Source organism: Mustela nigripes, chromosome 17 (genome assembly GCF_022355385.1).
Source record: "Mustela nigripes isolate SB6536 chromosome 17, MUSNIG.SB6536, whole genome shotgun sequence".
In the NCBI taxonomy this organism is placed as follows: Eukaryota; Metazoa; Chordata; class Mammalia; order Carnivora; family Mustelidae; genus Mustela; species Mustela nigripes.
Genome location: NC_081573.1, coordinates 17,417,770 through 17,431,502, shown reverse-complemented (window position 1 = coordinate 17,431,502; position 13,733 = coordinate 17,417,770). Strand labels below are relative to the sequence as shown.

The window sequence follows — 13,733 nt, the reverse complement described above, 5'->3', positions numbered from 1 at the left end:
GCATGAATAAGGATACTTCTGCTGGGATATTTACCCCAGGCCCCCTCTGCATTTAGCCTCAAGAACCAGAACTCCTTCCCCCAATTAAAAACCCTAAAGTGATGAGAATCGGTAACCAAGGATCTCAAGCCCCACCCGGGACCTTCGAAGTGCCGCGCAAGTTCACGATTGGGCCGAGAGTGATAATGAACAGGCATTCACCCCAATAGGGGATCAGAATTCTCCCGGATGGGCGTGGCCTTAATGGCTTCGCAGACGGCCTCCGAGGGCGCTCTACCCAAGCGGAAGACTCGAGTTTATGCCGCCTCACCCCGCTTCCGGCCGGTCTTAATTCCGCTTCCGGTCCGACTCTGGCGTCTTTGCTGAGGGTCACATTGAGCTGCGAGGTGCTGCTGTGGTGTCTTTAGGTAAGTGTCGAGGGCTTGGGAAGCTGGGACCCTATCCTGGGGAACTGAGGAACCGGGCCGTAGTTTTCCCGAGAATGAAGTGAGTTTCTGGCCCCCGGCGTCCGGCCTTCCCGGTCCCTGGGGTTCTGTCCTGTTAGTAGTCTTCTGGCTAACGATTATGAAGCTCTTCCTTATGCCAGGTAACAGTTCAAGTGTCTTTATTAATTCATTTCGTCTTCCCTCCAGCCCTATGAGGTAGGGCGTATAACGGTCCCTTTTTGACAGAGGAGCAACTGAAGCTCCGCGGTATTAAGCCACTTAGCGAGTGTTCAGGGTTTGGATTCTGTAGTTCGGACTATAGTGCCCTCAGTCACCAGGCCGCAGGCTTGGCCTCCCGTGGCTTGCCCGGGCCGCAGCCTGGCTCCGTGGTGTCTGGTCCTCCTTCCTGCTTGGGCGTTGGAGGGGCCTCAGAGCCCTCCCTGAACTACCCTTCCTCCCACCCCCCCTCCGCCCTAAACAACTCCGAACAAATCTTTTGGGTCCCCCTCCCCACGCCCCTCTACAGACTCCGTTGTGGTGCCCCATATCTCCGCCACTATGTTGGATCTCTTAAATTTTAACACTGGCCTGCTCACTTCTTTGTAACCCCGTTACTCCTCGAGTCCTCTGGGATAGAGGCAATTTCACATACCCTGGCGAAAACTGCTGCGTGTCACCTCCTAAAAGACCTTTATAACAGGTTTTTAACTCTGGGTCTGCAAAATCAATAGAATGCAAGGTGTGGCTAGGACCTGAATGGGGAAAAAAATAGATTTGTGTTTTTCTTAATCTGTAATTGAAATGTAGCATTTCCTTCAGGTAGAAATGGAGGCAATGACCTTAGTAATAGCATCATCTGTGACTTTGTCAGCAATCAAAAATCACAGGTCAGGGGTGCCTGGGTGGCTCAGTGGGTTAAAGCCTCTGCCTTCAGCTCAGGTCATGATCCTGGGATCTGGCCCCATATCAGGCTCTCTGCTCAGCAAGGGAGCCTGCTTCCCGCCACCTCCCCCAACCTGCCTCTCTGCCTAATTGTGATCTCTGTCAAATAAATAAATAAAATCTTTTTAAAAAAATTATAGGTTGTCTTATATTGCATTATGGTTGCAGATGTCACAGAATTCATTCACTTACAGTACTTAAGAATTGTGGTAGTCAGGAAATCCTCAGCTGCATACAACTGGTGTTCTTTGTGATCTTCTGCAGTTTTTTTAATGCATTTGAAAATATTCTGAGGGATGGTCATTAGACCCCAGAGGAGTTGATGGCACCACAGAGATGAAGAACCTCTGCGGTGTAGGTTCTGTCAATGATTCCTGCCCCTCCTTCACTTGTATGACCTTGGGAAGTCACTTAGACACCCTCTCCCTTGTCTGTGAAACAGTGATAGCAATAGTTCCTACCTTTTCGAGTGCCTGCAGGAGTAAAGTGTACACCAGTGCTTGGCCCAGACTAAGCCCTCAGTGAATGTTAGCTGGTGTTATTTTGGGATGAATAAGGCCTGATTTTGCTAAGTAGATACTTACCTCCTTCCACCGAGTGCTGCTGTAACTGCCACACTTAGAAGTGTGGATTTGCCCCACACTTCACCTCAGTGTGTATATGTTGAGAGGGAGAAAGATGTAGCTTGCTTACATTTACCTACTCCATTCTCCTGTGTCTGGGTGGGCTGACCTCCCCATGCCCGGGTCCTCTAGAATGTTTGCCAGCCTCCATTCTCTTTGCCTCCAAGAGTCAGCACCATGGCAGAAGACATCAAGACCAAAATCAAGAACTACCAGACTGCCCCTTTTGACAGCCGCTTCCCCAACCAGAACCAGACCAGGAACTGCTGGCAGAACTACCTGGGTAAGCAGGGCATGGGGTTGGGAAGGGATGCAGAACCTTTTCCTAGTCCCACATTTCAAGGTGCTTAAGCCTACTTGTCTAGGGGATCTATACATCCCAGGCCTCTCTTGGTCTGGACGTCCTGCCTTGCAGTATCCATGCCCCTCATCACAGCTGTGTTCAAGATCCAAGGTCTGGGCCAGGGTCACAAACTTCAGTTCCTTTGATTTTTTTTTTGTTTTTAAGATTTATTTGTGTATGAGACATGTTAACATATGTATAAGAAATACATAAATCATAGTACAGCTAAATGAGTAATACTTAAGTGGATCCCTATGTGTAACTATAACCTGGATAGAAATTTAGATCCTTTCAGCATTCAGAGCTTGCTTGCCTACCGCACGCCCTGTCTTAAACACAACATCATACTCTCCGCCCTAGAGATGTTACCCTGCCAATTGAAGGCAATCGCATTTTGGTTTTATCACTGCTTTTAGGTTTGCCTCTTGATGAACTTAACAGTTACTATATATATTCTCTTTTGTTTGGATTTCTTCATTCAGCAGCTTGAAAGATTCATCCTTGCTATGGCATGTAGTTTGCTCATTTTGAGGGCATATAGTTTTCCATAATTTATTCCTAGACACTTGTGTGCTTTCCAGTTTGAGGTTTTTACGAATGAGGATGTTAAAAATGTTCTTATAAATGTAACCTGACATCCAGGCGAATGCTTTTCTGTGTAGGGAGCGTGCCCAGGAGTGGAATACCTAGAGTAATTTTTTTTTTAATTAATTGCCTACTTTAAAAAATCAGATTATCTCCCTCCTGTCCTCCTCTATAGGATGCCAGCATCTTAGCCCCAAGATATTTTCCTCTTCCTTTGCCCTGGTTTTGGACTTCCATAATCCCCACACGTGCCCCTCATGTTGCCCCCTCATTCCAGACCACAGAATTTTCAAGTCAAACAGTAGTTGTCTAGGGGTTGCAAAATCAACTTAGGGAGGCCTGTCCAGCCCTTTTCAGTACATCTGTAGGCATAGACATTCCTTATGACACTTATTTTGTAGTTGTATGTGTGTATATAATTGGTTGTGAAGTAAAAATGATTTCTGTGAGATTTGATCAAAAATGTGTTTCGGCCCTTGGCCCTGGCTGACCCTGACCTGCTTTCTCTGCAGACTTCCACCGCTGTCAGAAGGCAATGACTGCTAAAGGGGGCGATGTCTCCGTGTGCGAATGGTACCGGCGTGTGTACAAGTCCCTCTGCCCCATATCCTGGGTACGTGCTGCCTCTTGGGGCCCTGAGACATGGGAGTGGGGTCTCAGCAGAGGAGTATGTTAGCTTGGTGGAGCCTCATCTGGGAGAGGCAGAGGGAGGATGGGCATTGCGCTGTCCATGGGACTCGGCCTTGTCCTCCTTCTGGAATTGCCTCCCTTCCCTCTTTTCACTGGTACTCTCAACCAAGCAGGGCTCTCGCCCAGGACAACCAGGGCCCTCTCCTTGCTACATCCATCTCGCCCATGCACCCCATAAATACATACACAGTGCCAGCTCCCCGCCCCTCTGGGGCTCACCATCTTGTGCAATTCTGTGCCTTTTTATTATGCACATTTTCAAATTATACATAAAAATAGAATAATCCAGTGACCCCCCCCCAATTATACCCACTACCCAAATTGAATAGTTTCAAGATTTTTCTACATTCCCTTCATCTGTCACCTTTTCTTCTTTGCTGAAGTGTTCTGAAGCAAATCCCAAGCATATCTTTTCATCCCTACCTACTTCAGTGTCTCTAAAAGACACAGACCCACTAAGACAATTAGTCTGTTTAGCCCTGATCGGACCAGACCTTTTGTCACCATTTTATACTCTCTGCTGTACACTTTTCCAAATGAAGAATTTCTGTTTAACTTTGTACTGTTTCATCAAAGCAAAAATCCCATTGGCTTCAAGAAACATGGAGAGATGGTCAGATCTTTTTTTAAAATGCCAGACGTAAATGTAACTAGCATGCTAATTTCAGAGATGTTAAAATGAAAAATCCTGTGTCTTAGAGATATGATACAGTACAAGTCATAGTGCTCATTTAAAAAACAAAAAACAAGGGCTCCTGGATGGCTCAGTTAGTTCAGCATCCAACTCTCAATTTTGGGTCAGGTCATGATCTCAGGGTTATGAGATGGGAGTCCAGACATGTGCTCAGCAGGAAATCTGCTGAAGATCTTTCTCTCCCTCTCCCCCTCCTCCCATTTAAGCAGGCTATCTTGCTCTTTCTCTCTTTCAGATAAGTAAGTCTTTAAAAAAAAATGTAAGCAGTATAGCAAAATAAACGTAGGAGCCCTTTTGGGCTTCCCAGCCCCCCTTCCCCAAGGTAACTACTTCTAGCTCATTACCTTTTTTCTCTGTATAAATTAATCATACAGAAATCTGTGGAGCTGTGTATGGGTGGGTCATACTGTATAGTTTTTGAATACTTTGACTTACCAGTGTGTCATGGAGCCTTTCTTACAATATAGGTCCGCCTTACTTGCTTTAGTAACTTCCACGTGCTTTTATTTAGCTGATTTCCTTTTGATAGAGATGATGATCTGATTTTTTTCAGTATATTTGAAACATCCTTGATATGTGCCTTTGGAGCTTATTTCTTGAGAACAAACTGCCTTAATGCAGTCTCCCTCAGCTTGCCTGGTTTTCCTCCCCCTCTCTCTGGCCACACTGTCTCAAGTGTCTTTAAGTGCCCTGTGCCCCTCCAGGATTTCCCCTTGTCCCTGGGTAATCTTGAGTAACCTGATGTTGTAAGTACATAACATCTGAGGCTCCAGCCTCAGAGCCCGCATCAGGTGCGTGCTGGGCAGGGTGCCAGCAAGCATGCCTCTAGTCCCAGTGCTGCCCTACACCCCATTCTCCGGGACCTAGGCTGCCTTCGTCTTGGGAGGATCAGATTGTGTGGTTCCTACCCTCCAGTGCCTGCAGTGTCCCCATTGTTAGGGCTTACAAATGTATTCTGCAGTCCCCTTTGTACTGGCTGCCCTGGCTTCTTTATTTCAAAAACTTGGTGAAGTAAGAATTAAAAAATCTTTTTAAAGATTTTTATTTATTTATTTACTTATTTTGAGAGAGAGCACCAGCCGGAGAAGGAGCAGAAGGAGAAGCCGACTCCATGCTGAGCTCCCTCCAGGGGACCTGATAAAGGGCTTGATCCAGGACCCTGTGGTGATGACCAAGAGTCAGAGGCTTAACTGACTGAGCCACACAGGCGCCCCTTTAAGTGACACCTCAGTGTACGATTCCATTGCAGGAAATGTTTTCCCCTCTATTGGAATGGTTTTCTGAGCTTCCACCCCATGAAGTGGGATTATTGGGCAAAGGGAAATATGGACTAGAGCAGCCTGACTCTTTAAAAAGAGACAGAGAGATAAACCCAGAGAATGAGAAATGCACACAGAAAACTCTGGACTGTGGACAGTACAATTCCAGTGCTAGGGACTCCAGGGGAACCCAGGCATGAAAAGATGTCTGTCCGCATTGAAGTCATCAGAACGAGACAGCTTAAAACAACAGAGAGATGCTTATTTTTGCCTTGCAGTCTGGTGCAAGAATTATGAAGGTTGACTGTGCTAAATGTTACTGGTTCTATAAATTGATGTCATTTTGGCAGGATCTTTCAAAATGGAAAAAAAAAACCTCCAGATGTGGCAGTTTTACATATAGACATTCTATGAAGATAAGCTTGTGTCCAAGGACGTGTCCATAGCAGAGTTGTTTGTAATGAGGAACATTCAGAAACAGCCCAAGTTAGATAAATGGTGGTACACTTATCTTGATCTCTGTGACTGAATACAGAAGGAGCTCTAAGACTTGGGGGAAAGGCAGTTGCAGGACCAGCTACATAGTATGGCCCAGCTTGTATACATGTTTTTCAGAGTAGAGCGAATCCATGATGTGTGCGTGCATGCGTGCCTGTGTATATGTGTGTGTGAATAGACACTTAACTGTGAGCGAGCTACTTTGTAAGCATTTTCTATCCTATAAGGACAAACATGCTAAAAAAATGGGATGAGATGGATACCATTTTCACTATTCTTACTTTACACAATTGAAAACTCAGGCCCTGAAAGGTTGAGGAATTTTCCCAAGGTCGTAGAGCTAGGAAGTGGTGGGGCGGGGATGCAGAGTCAGTTTTCCTTGTCCATGCTTTTGTCTACTGCCTCTAATGTATGCATGTAAATGTGAGTGGGTGTGTCTAAGTGGATATGCTTCTGGCTGCCTGTACGAGGGTCCACAAGTTGCCCAGTGTTACTTCTGGGGAGTGTTAATGGTTGGATACGGGCTTTTCCATCATTGTTTATATGTGTGCACACATCAGTGATCAGCAGTAGGATCATACTCTCTATTCAGTTTTGCATCTTTTTGCACTTGACTGTACATCTTGGAGATCCATTTGTGCTAGAACATAGATCAGCCTTTTTTTTCCCCTCACAGCTGCCTGGTATTTCTTCTTTCCTCTGTTCTGCCAGACATCATTGAGTGTTGACTCGGGGGTTCCCGAAACAGGGTACAGCTACACTCTTGAATCTCTCTGTACAGTCCTGCATCTCCCTAAGGACAGCCCTATAGTGAATGTGGGATTTTTCTGCTTGTTACTCGCCCCCTCCAATGCCCTACCCCTTTACCCCCTCAGTGTGTCAGTTGACAGTGATTTTTCTCTTCCTGGGTCATTGCCGATTCTCTCGCTCCTGGAACAATGGCAGTACGGGCCTTCCTTGTTGACCATCTGAACAGGTGGGCAAAGTTAGGAAGACAGGGTTCACCCGTCTGGTTTCCCCACAGAGGAAAGAAGTAACACTGGTTGTTTTTCTCAGGTGTCGGCCTGGGATGACCGCCGGGCAGAAGGCACATTTCCTGGGAAGATCTGAACTGGCTCCACCCACGTCTCCTCTGTCCTCCGTCCTTCTCCCAGGGTGGTGAAGGGGGGACCTGGATGCATGGTGATCCCCACCCTGGGATTCTGAATCATGGCCTAACTAATAATAAATACTCGTTGGAAAAGTGTAAGACTGCGTATGTGTAAAAGAGCCAGGTGATCGGGCATGAAGCTGTGGTGGGAATTAATACCTTGACCAGTAAGAGGGGCTTCAGGCTGATTGGTTTTTTTCTGTTTTGTTTTGTTTTGTTTCATGTTATTAAACTGACCACCTTATCTATATCAGACACTAGAGTGAGCGAGAGGAGTCTCAAGCCCCTGGATGTGCTGAAATTTATCTGTATGTTCCCCTTTATTTACACAATTTCAAAAAACTTTTCTTGTGTAATTTTTGAACCACATGAAAAGAGTATAATAAAAATTCTGTGTATTCATCACCTAGCTTGAATGGTTACCAACAAATGGCCAGTTTTATCTCTAATTATTGCCCTCCCCCTCTAGGTGATTTTAAAGCAAAGCCTGGGGATCACATGTCATCCAGAAATAAATATGTGTGTCTCTTAGAGTTACAGGTTTATTTTGTACATAATTAGATTTCACTGTTAAATCTAAGAAACTAATGATAAATTTTAATACAAGTAGGGGAAGATTATTTATTTATTTGACAACATAAGTAGGCAAAGCAGCGGGCATAGGGAAAGGGAGAAGCCGGGTCCCCGCTGAGCAGAGAGCCAGACGTGGGGCTTGATCCTAGGACCCCTGGGGTCAGGTCATGACCCGAGCTGAAGGCAGATGCTTAACTGACTGAGCCATCCAGGCGCCCCCTAAACAACTCTTTTGAACTCTTTATCAAGCAAATCTCAGATATCCTTTCTTTGGGGTCAGTTACTGGAAAATTATGGAGTTCCTTCAATAGTGTTCTGTTTCCTTGATTTTTCCTGTTGCTTGATGTCTGGCGTTGTGTTCGCATTAGTAGGCATAGTCACTTTATCAAGTCTTACTGGCTTCAGGCAAGCAATACCTTCTATCAGCTTTATTGGGGATTCTGAGGCTTTCTGAGGCCTTTTCTATGGATATACTTGTTCCCTTGCAGGGTATGGTTTTTTTGGGATGATATGTCTCCTCTTGATCCTGCAAAGCCAGACCAAGCATGGACTGCCTCCCATTTCCTCTCCCTTGGGTTGTGCTGCTTGCTCAAGTGTACATGCCTTTTCCCAGTGCCACGGAGTCAGCCGGCTCTGCACATGCTTACTAGCCACCTTCAGAAATGCACTCTCCCAGCCCTCAGAGGCATCTGCAGGGAGCCAGCCACGAAATGGGTCCGGGTGTACAGGTGAGGCATGCAGAGCAGTAGGATGCCGGATGCCCATGGATCAGATGAGGGAATCCACAGGCAAAGCATGGGCAGTCCCCCTGCATTTGCGGTGTATTTAGTAGGATCCAAGTGCTTTTGGCTGCTTCCAAGACCCCAACTGCCACTCTCCCAGCTGCTTCCTGACTCTTAGTCGTATAGAATTTCTTTTCAACACATTTGGTCTTGGGGATTTTGTGCTGGAGGTGTGAGGGAACTTCTCTGCTGGACTCCCTGGGTTCCCACAGAGCTGCTCTTGTCCATGGGCAGTTTTCAAAATCATTCTTTGGGAGAAAGGGTAGAAGAACTGTTTCACCATTGGATACATCACTCTCAGCCTTTTCAAAGGTGCAGAAACTATGCAGGAATAATGTGTTTCTTCCTCAGCTCTTCTAGCCATGAGAAGGGGCTGCCGTTACTGGTTTCCTGCATCTCCTTCTGAAAATAGTTTATCCATTTGCAAGGAGACCTTCTCTCCTACCTGCCCGTCCACCATCGTAGCCTGCTATTCCTGATGTTCTGAACTTGCTTTTCTCCATTACTAATAGTATTAAAGATCATGCCTTGTCAATCTCATATCTTAAGCTTTTCCAGATTGTACAATTAATGCATGAATATATCCTTCTGATTAAAAACAAAACAAAAAACCCCAAAACAAAAGGAAAATACTCCAGCAATTCAGTATATACACAGAGAAGCAATGTAGTGGTTAAGGGGACAGAGACTGGAGCCAGACCGCCTGGGTTCAAATTCAGATTCTACCAGTTATCAGCTGTGAGACTCAGCAAGTTGCTTGACCTCTCTGTCTCAGTTTCCTCATCTATAAAATGAAATTAATGACACCTACATAGGGCCATTGTACAGATTAAATGAGATGCTACATGTTAGGTGCGGAGACTAGTGCCCAGTGCTATATGTGGGGTCTTCAGAACAATGCCGGATGTGTTGGAAATGCTCTTGAAAGATTAGCTACTCTCAGCACGTTGGTCTCCTTTCTAGAGTGTGGACATAATGAGGAAATATTCCTTCTAAATGTCTTTTCCTACTGCTATTACCATGGTGAGAACCCCTAACGGGAACTCCTCTCTTAGATTTTTAGCCTATAATACAGTATTGTTAACTGTAGATACAATGGTTCACCCTCTAGAAACTCTGCATCTTGCGTAACTGAACCTTTGTACCTGGCGATCATATCAGCAGATCAGATCATCAATTCCCCATTTCCTCTTCACTCCCCCCGCACTGGCAGCCACCATACTGCTCTCTGCGCTAATGGGTTTCACTGTTATAGATTATACCTCATGTAAGTGGAATTGTGTACTCTTTGTCCTTGTGAGACTGGCTGATTTCATTTAGCATCGGGTCTGCAAGTTTCCTCCGTGTTGTCATGTATTACAAGATCTCTTTTTCTAAGGCTGAATCATACTCCATTGTATGTATATACTGTGTTCTTCTGTTAGGAATGTTCTTTACTCCCTTTTACCAGATGGCTTCAGTCTCCTTCTCCAACACCCTTTCCTTCCTACACCCCAGGCTGGGTCAGGTGCTTCCCTGGGGCTCACACATCTCCCTTTTGTTTTCCCCGCTGTGGCCCTGGCTGTGCTTCCACTCTCAGTGCCTGGGTCCCTTCAGCATCTCCCTGAGCATGCTGGGCTGTCATTCTCTGCTGAATGTCTTTCTGCCTGTGAGGATGGGAACTGAACTGTCCTGATCACTGCTGTTTTCTCAGCTCGGCCCCACACAGGGCAGGGCCTGGGAAACTCATCAGCTGCACCCTGTCCTTGAGGCTTAGTTCTGGCCTGATCACGTACTTGGTGCTCAATGAATTTGAGAAAAAACTGAAAAGCTCCTTTGACTACTCCACCAAAGTGCCTTCCTCTTGCTTCGCCTCATGCCACATCCTAGTCTCCCCACACCTTCTCTCTTTCCTCTCTCCTCCTCATCCCACACTTAACACTGGCCCCATCCAACTCCAAAGTCCCCTTTTCTTGGAAGATCTCCCATGCCCACCCATGACTTTGAGGCCCTCCACTGCTCAGCTGAGCCAAGGAGCACCTGAGACTTAAATTTGCTCATTACCTTAGCGCCCAGCTTCAAGCTTCAGACTGTTGCTAGGCCTGTGGACCTCTGTGCCGCCACTATTCCATAGCGTCTTTGCCAAAATGAATTTGGAAAGGAAGCAACCTATGAAGTATTCTTATAAAAAATGGATGAACTAGAGGGCACCTGGGTGGCTCAGTGGGGTAAGCCTCTGCCTTCAACTCAGGTCATGATCTCAGAGTCCTGCGATGGAGCCCCGCATCAGGCTCTGCTCGGCAGGGAGCCTGCTCCCTCCTCTCTCTCTCTGCCTGCCTCTCTGCCTACTTGTGATTTCTGTCAAATAAATAAATCTTTTTAAAAAAAAATGGATGAACTAGAGCCACAATATGTGATGAATAAATTTCAAAAACATAATGTTGAGGTGAAAATCAATTGCATGAGGATATCTGAGATACACTTTATATAGAATTTACCTGAAAATCGAGAGCTATTCTATGTATTAATGAATATATGTGTATATATTAAAAATATGAAAGCATGCATGACAGTGGGAACCCAAAAGGCTCACAGACATTTGCAAAGATGCTCAAAATCATTAGTAATAAGAGAATTGAGAATTGAAATCATGGTAGGTATCACTTTCCATGGAATTACTCTGACAAAAATGAGAAAGCTGGGTAATGTCAAGCACGAGTGGTGAAGGAAGGGTACAGGAGCTCTCAGTCGGAGTGTGGAAAGCAACCTGGTCCATACACATTCATGACCCAGCAATTCTCCCTGGAAAGAGATCCGGAAGTATGTGAGGGTCCCCCATGTGGGTGCTCAGAGCAGCACTATTTACAGTGGGGGGGGGGGGTCAGAAGGAGCCTAAGTGTCCTCACCAGGGAGGAAACCATAAACTGGAGGGGGGGGGTGTATGAGAGGTGCCCCATGCAACCATGAGAAGCTGCAGACTCAGTGTGTCCAGAGTAGTGGGTGGACCCGAAAATCTGTGCCAAGTGAGAAAAGCACAAACAGTATGTAAATCAGAAAACCCGCAGGTGGGGCACCTGGGTGGCGCAGTCGGTAAACTGGTTAACCTGTCCCACTCTTGGTTTCCTCTCAGGTCCTGATAATCAGGGTCATGATATCAAGCCCCATGTCTGCTTGAGATCCTGTCCCTCCCCAGCCCCAAGAATAAATAAATAAATCCTAACAACAAAAAAAATAACCAAAAGAAAAAATTGAAAACAATGGTATCCATTTTACAAGAGCACACCCAACTAAAAAGATACATGCGGACTAATTAGAGTATTTGCCAGTAGAGGGCACTGAAAGCAACTGGGATATGGGGATACAAGGGAATGAATTAAATTTAAAAGGAGATATCTTGGGGTGCCTGGGTGGCACAATGGTTAGGTGTCTCCTTTCAGCTCAGGTCATGATCCCAAGGTCCTGGGATCCAGCCCCTCATGGGGCTCCCTGCTCAGCCTTAAGTCTGCTTCTCCCTCTTCCTCTCTTCCTGCTTGTGTTCCATTTCTCTCTGTCAAATAAAATCTTAAAAACAGAACTATCTTGTGGGAAATAATGAGCTGAGGGTATGGAATTAACCCATGACATCTCGGATCTGAAAAAGAAGACGGTGCAAGGGTTGTGGAGGGTGATGAGCCTCAAATGTAGTAATGAAGGTATCTTGGGTGAGATCAGGTGGCTTCAAAGGCCATCTGCCATGTATGCCACTTAAAACAACAACAATCTTCAATAAGTATAGAAAAATACATACATTTGACAAAGCTGGTAGGGAGGATGTCCATATTTGTTATAGGTATTTTCTACATTGTCTTGTATATTTGAAATATATCAATATTTTTAGATTACACCACTGACCCTGGGAAAGAAAATGTCTTAAAAATAAATACAATGAGGGGTGCCTGGGTGGCTCAGCGGGTTAAAGCCTCTGCCTTCGGCTCAGGTCATGATCTCAGGGACCTGGGATTGAGCCCCGCATCGGGCTCTCTGCTCAGCCAGGAGCCTGCTTCCTCCTCTCTCTGCCTACCTGCCTCTCTGCCTACTTGTGATCTCTGCCTGTCAAATAAATAAATAAAATCTTAAAGAAAAATAAAATATAATAAATGAATCAGACTTTTAAAAAAATAAATAAATATAATGAAAATATATATTATTCAATTCTACTCAGACACTGAGGCCTGTTGGAACCTGCTCTAAGCAAGGTGGCAGGTGTTTAGGACATGGCATCAAACTACTGAGCCTTTCGCGATGGCACCATCAGGATTAGAACTAGATCATTTTTCCATCAGATGTTAGTTACATGGGTTCATACCATTTCCTTTCAAGCCCATAGACAGCCCAAAATCAGCTCTTGTGCTCCCCTTTGGAAAACACCCCTTTGATACATCAAATGTGTTTCTTTGAAAAGGTTTTATTTACCCTTGAGAACACTTTGCAATTAAGAATATATACATATACACAGAAAAGTGCACTTATCCGAGACCGTACGCCTGAACAGATTTTCAAAATCTGAGCACCCCATGTGTAACCAGTGTCCAAACCCAGAAAGAGAAATCCCCTCCCTGTCCCTTCTAGTCACAATGCCCCCACGGGTAACCACTCCCCCGACGTTTATCCCCCTAGATTGGTTTTGCCTGTTTTCGAACTTCATATCTAGAATCCTACAGTAACAGTCTTATGAGCCCAGGCTTTTTTCATTTACTGTAATGCTTTTGAAATTCATCCCTGTAGTTGCAGGTACCAGTAGTTTGTTGCCTTTTATTGCTGAATTGTATCCCTTGTATGCCTATACTGTGATGTACTTACCCACTCTACTGGGAAGGAGCATTTGGGTGGCTTCCAGCTTGGGACCAATATGAATACATTCAGAGCATTTGATAGAAATGGAGGGATTCCCAGGGACAAATGGCTGGATCATAGGATAGTCATAGGAGAGGCATACGTCCTCTTTAGGAGATCTTGGCATTGTGATTTTTTTTTTCTTTAGAGAGAGAGCATGCAAGTGGGGTGGGGAGCCTCAATCCCACAACCCCAAGATCATGACCTGAGCCAAAATTAAGAGTTGGATGCCTAACTGACTGAGCCACCCAGGCATCCCAGCCTTGTGATTTTTTTTTAAAGGAGGTAATTAGCACTCCAAAATGTATTGTTTGAAGA

The 13,733-nt window shown here is 45.4% G+C and overlaps 1 protein-coding gene across 2 annotated transcripts; it reads left to right on the top strand.

Moving 5' to 3' along the window:
* Positions 1–297: 297 nt before the first annotated feature.
* Positions 298–7,614, top strand: LOC132005188 (cytochrome c oxidase subunit 6B1). Of its 2 annotated transcripts, none has more exons than XM_059382043.1 (4): positions 298–407; positions 2,158–2,273; positions 3,431–3,531; positions 7,116–7,614. In XM_059382043.1, exons 2-4 carry the CDS (start codon positions 2,168–2,170, stop codon positions 7,167–7,169), a joined length of 261 nt encoding a protein of 86 aa, XP_059238026.1. In that variant the 5' UTR covers positions 298–407; positions 2,158–2,167; the 3' UTR covers positions 7,170–7,614. The 2 variants fall into 2 exon arrangements, with proteins under 2 accessions (XP_059238026.1, XP_059238027.1); XM_059382044.1 differs by having other exon boundaries at positions 308–407; positions 2,123–2,273.
* Positions 7,615–13,733: the final 6,119 nt, after the last annotated feature.

Excerpts from the sequence above, each read along its gene's own strand:
- LOC132005188 (XM_059382043.1), top strand. The coding sequence starts at position 2,168 with ATGGCAGAAGACATCAAGACCAAAATCAAGAACTACCAGACTGCCCCT. Across the intron at positions 2,274-3,430 it reads CTGCTGGCAGAACTACCTGG|ACTTCCACCGCTGTCAGAAG; the intron begins GTAAGCAGGGCA and ends CTTTCTCTGCAG. Across the intron at positions 3,532-7,115 it reads CCCTCTGCCCCATATCCTGG|GTGTCGGCCTGGGATGACCG; the intron begins GTACGTGCTGCC and ends TGTTTTTCTCAG.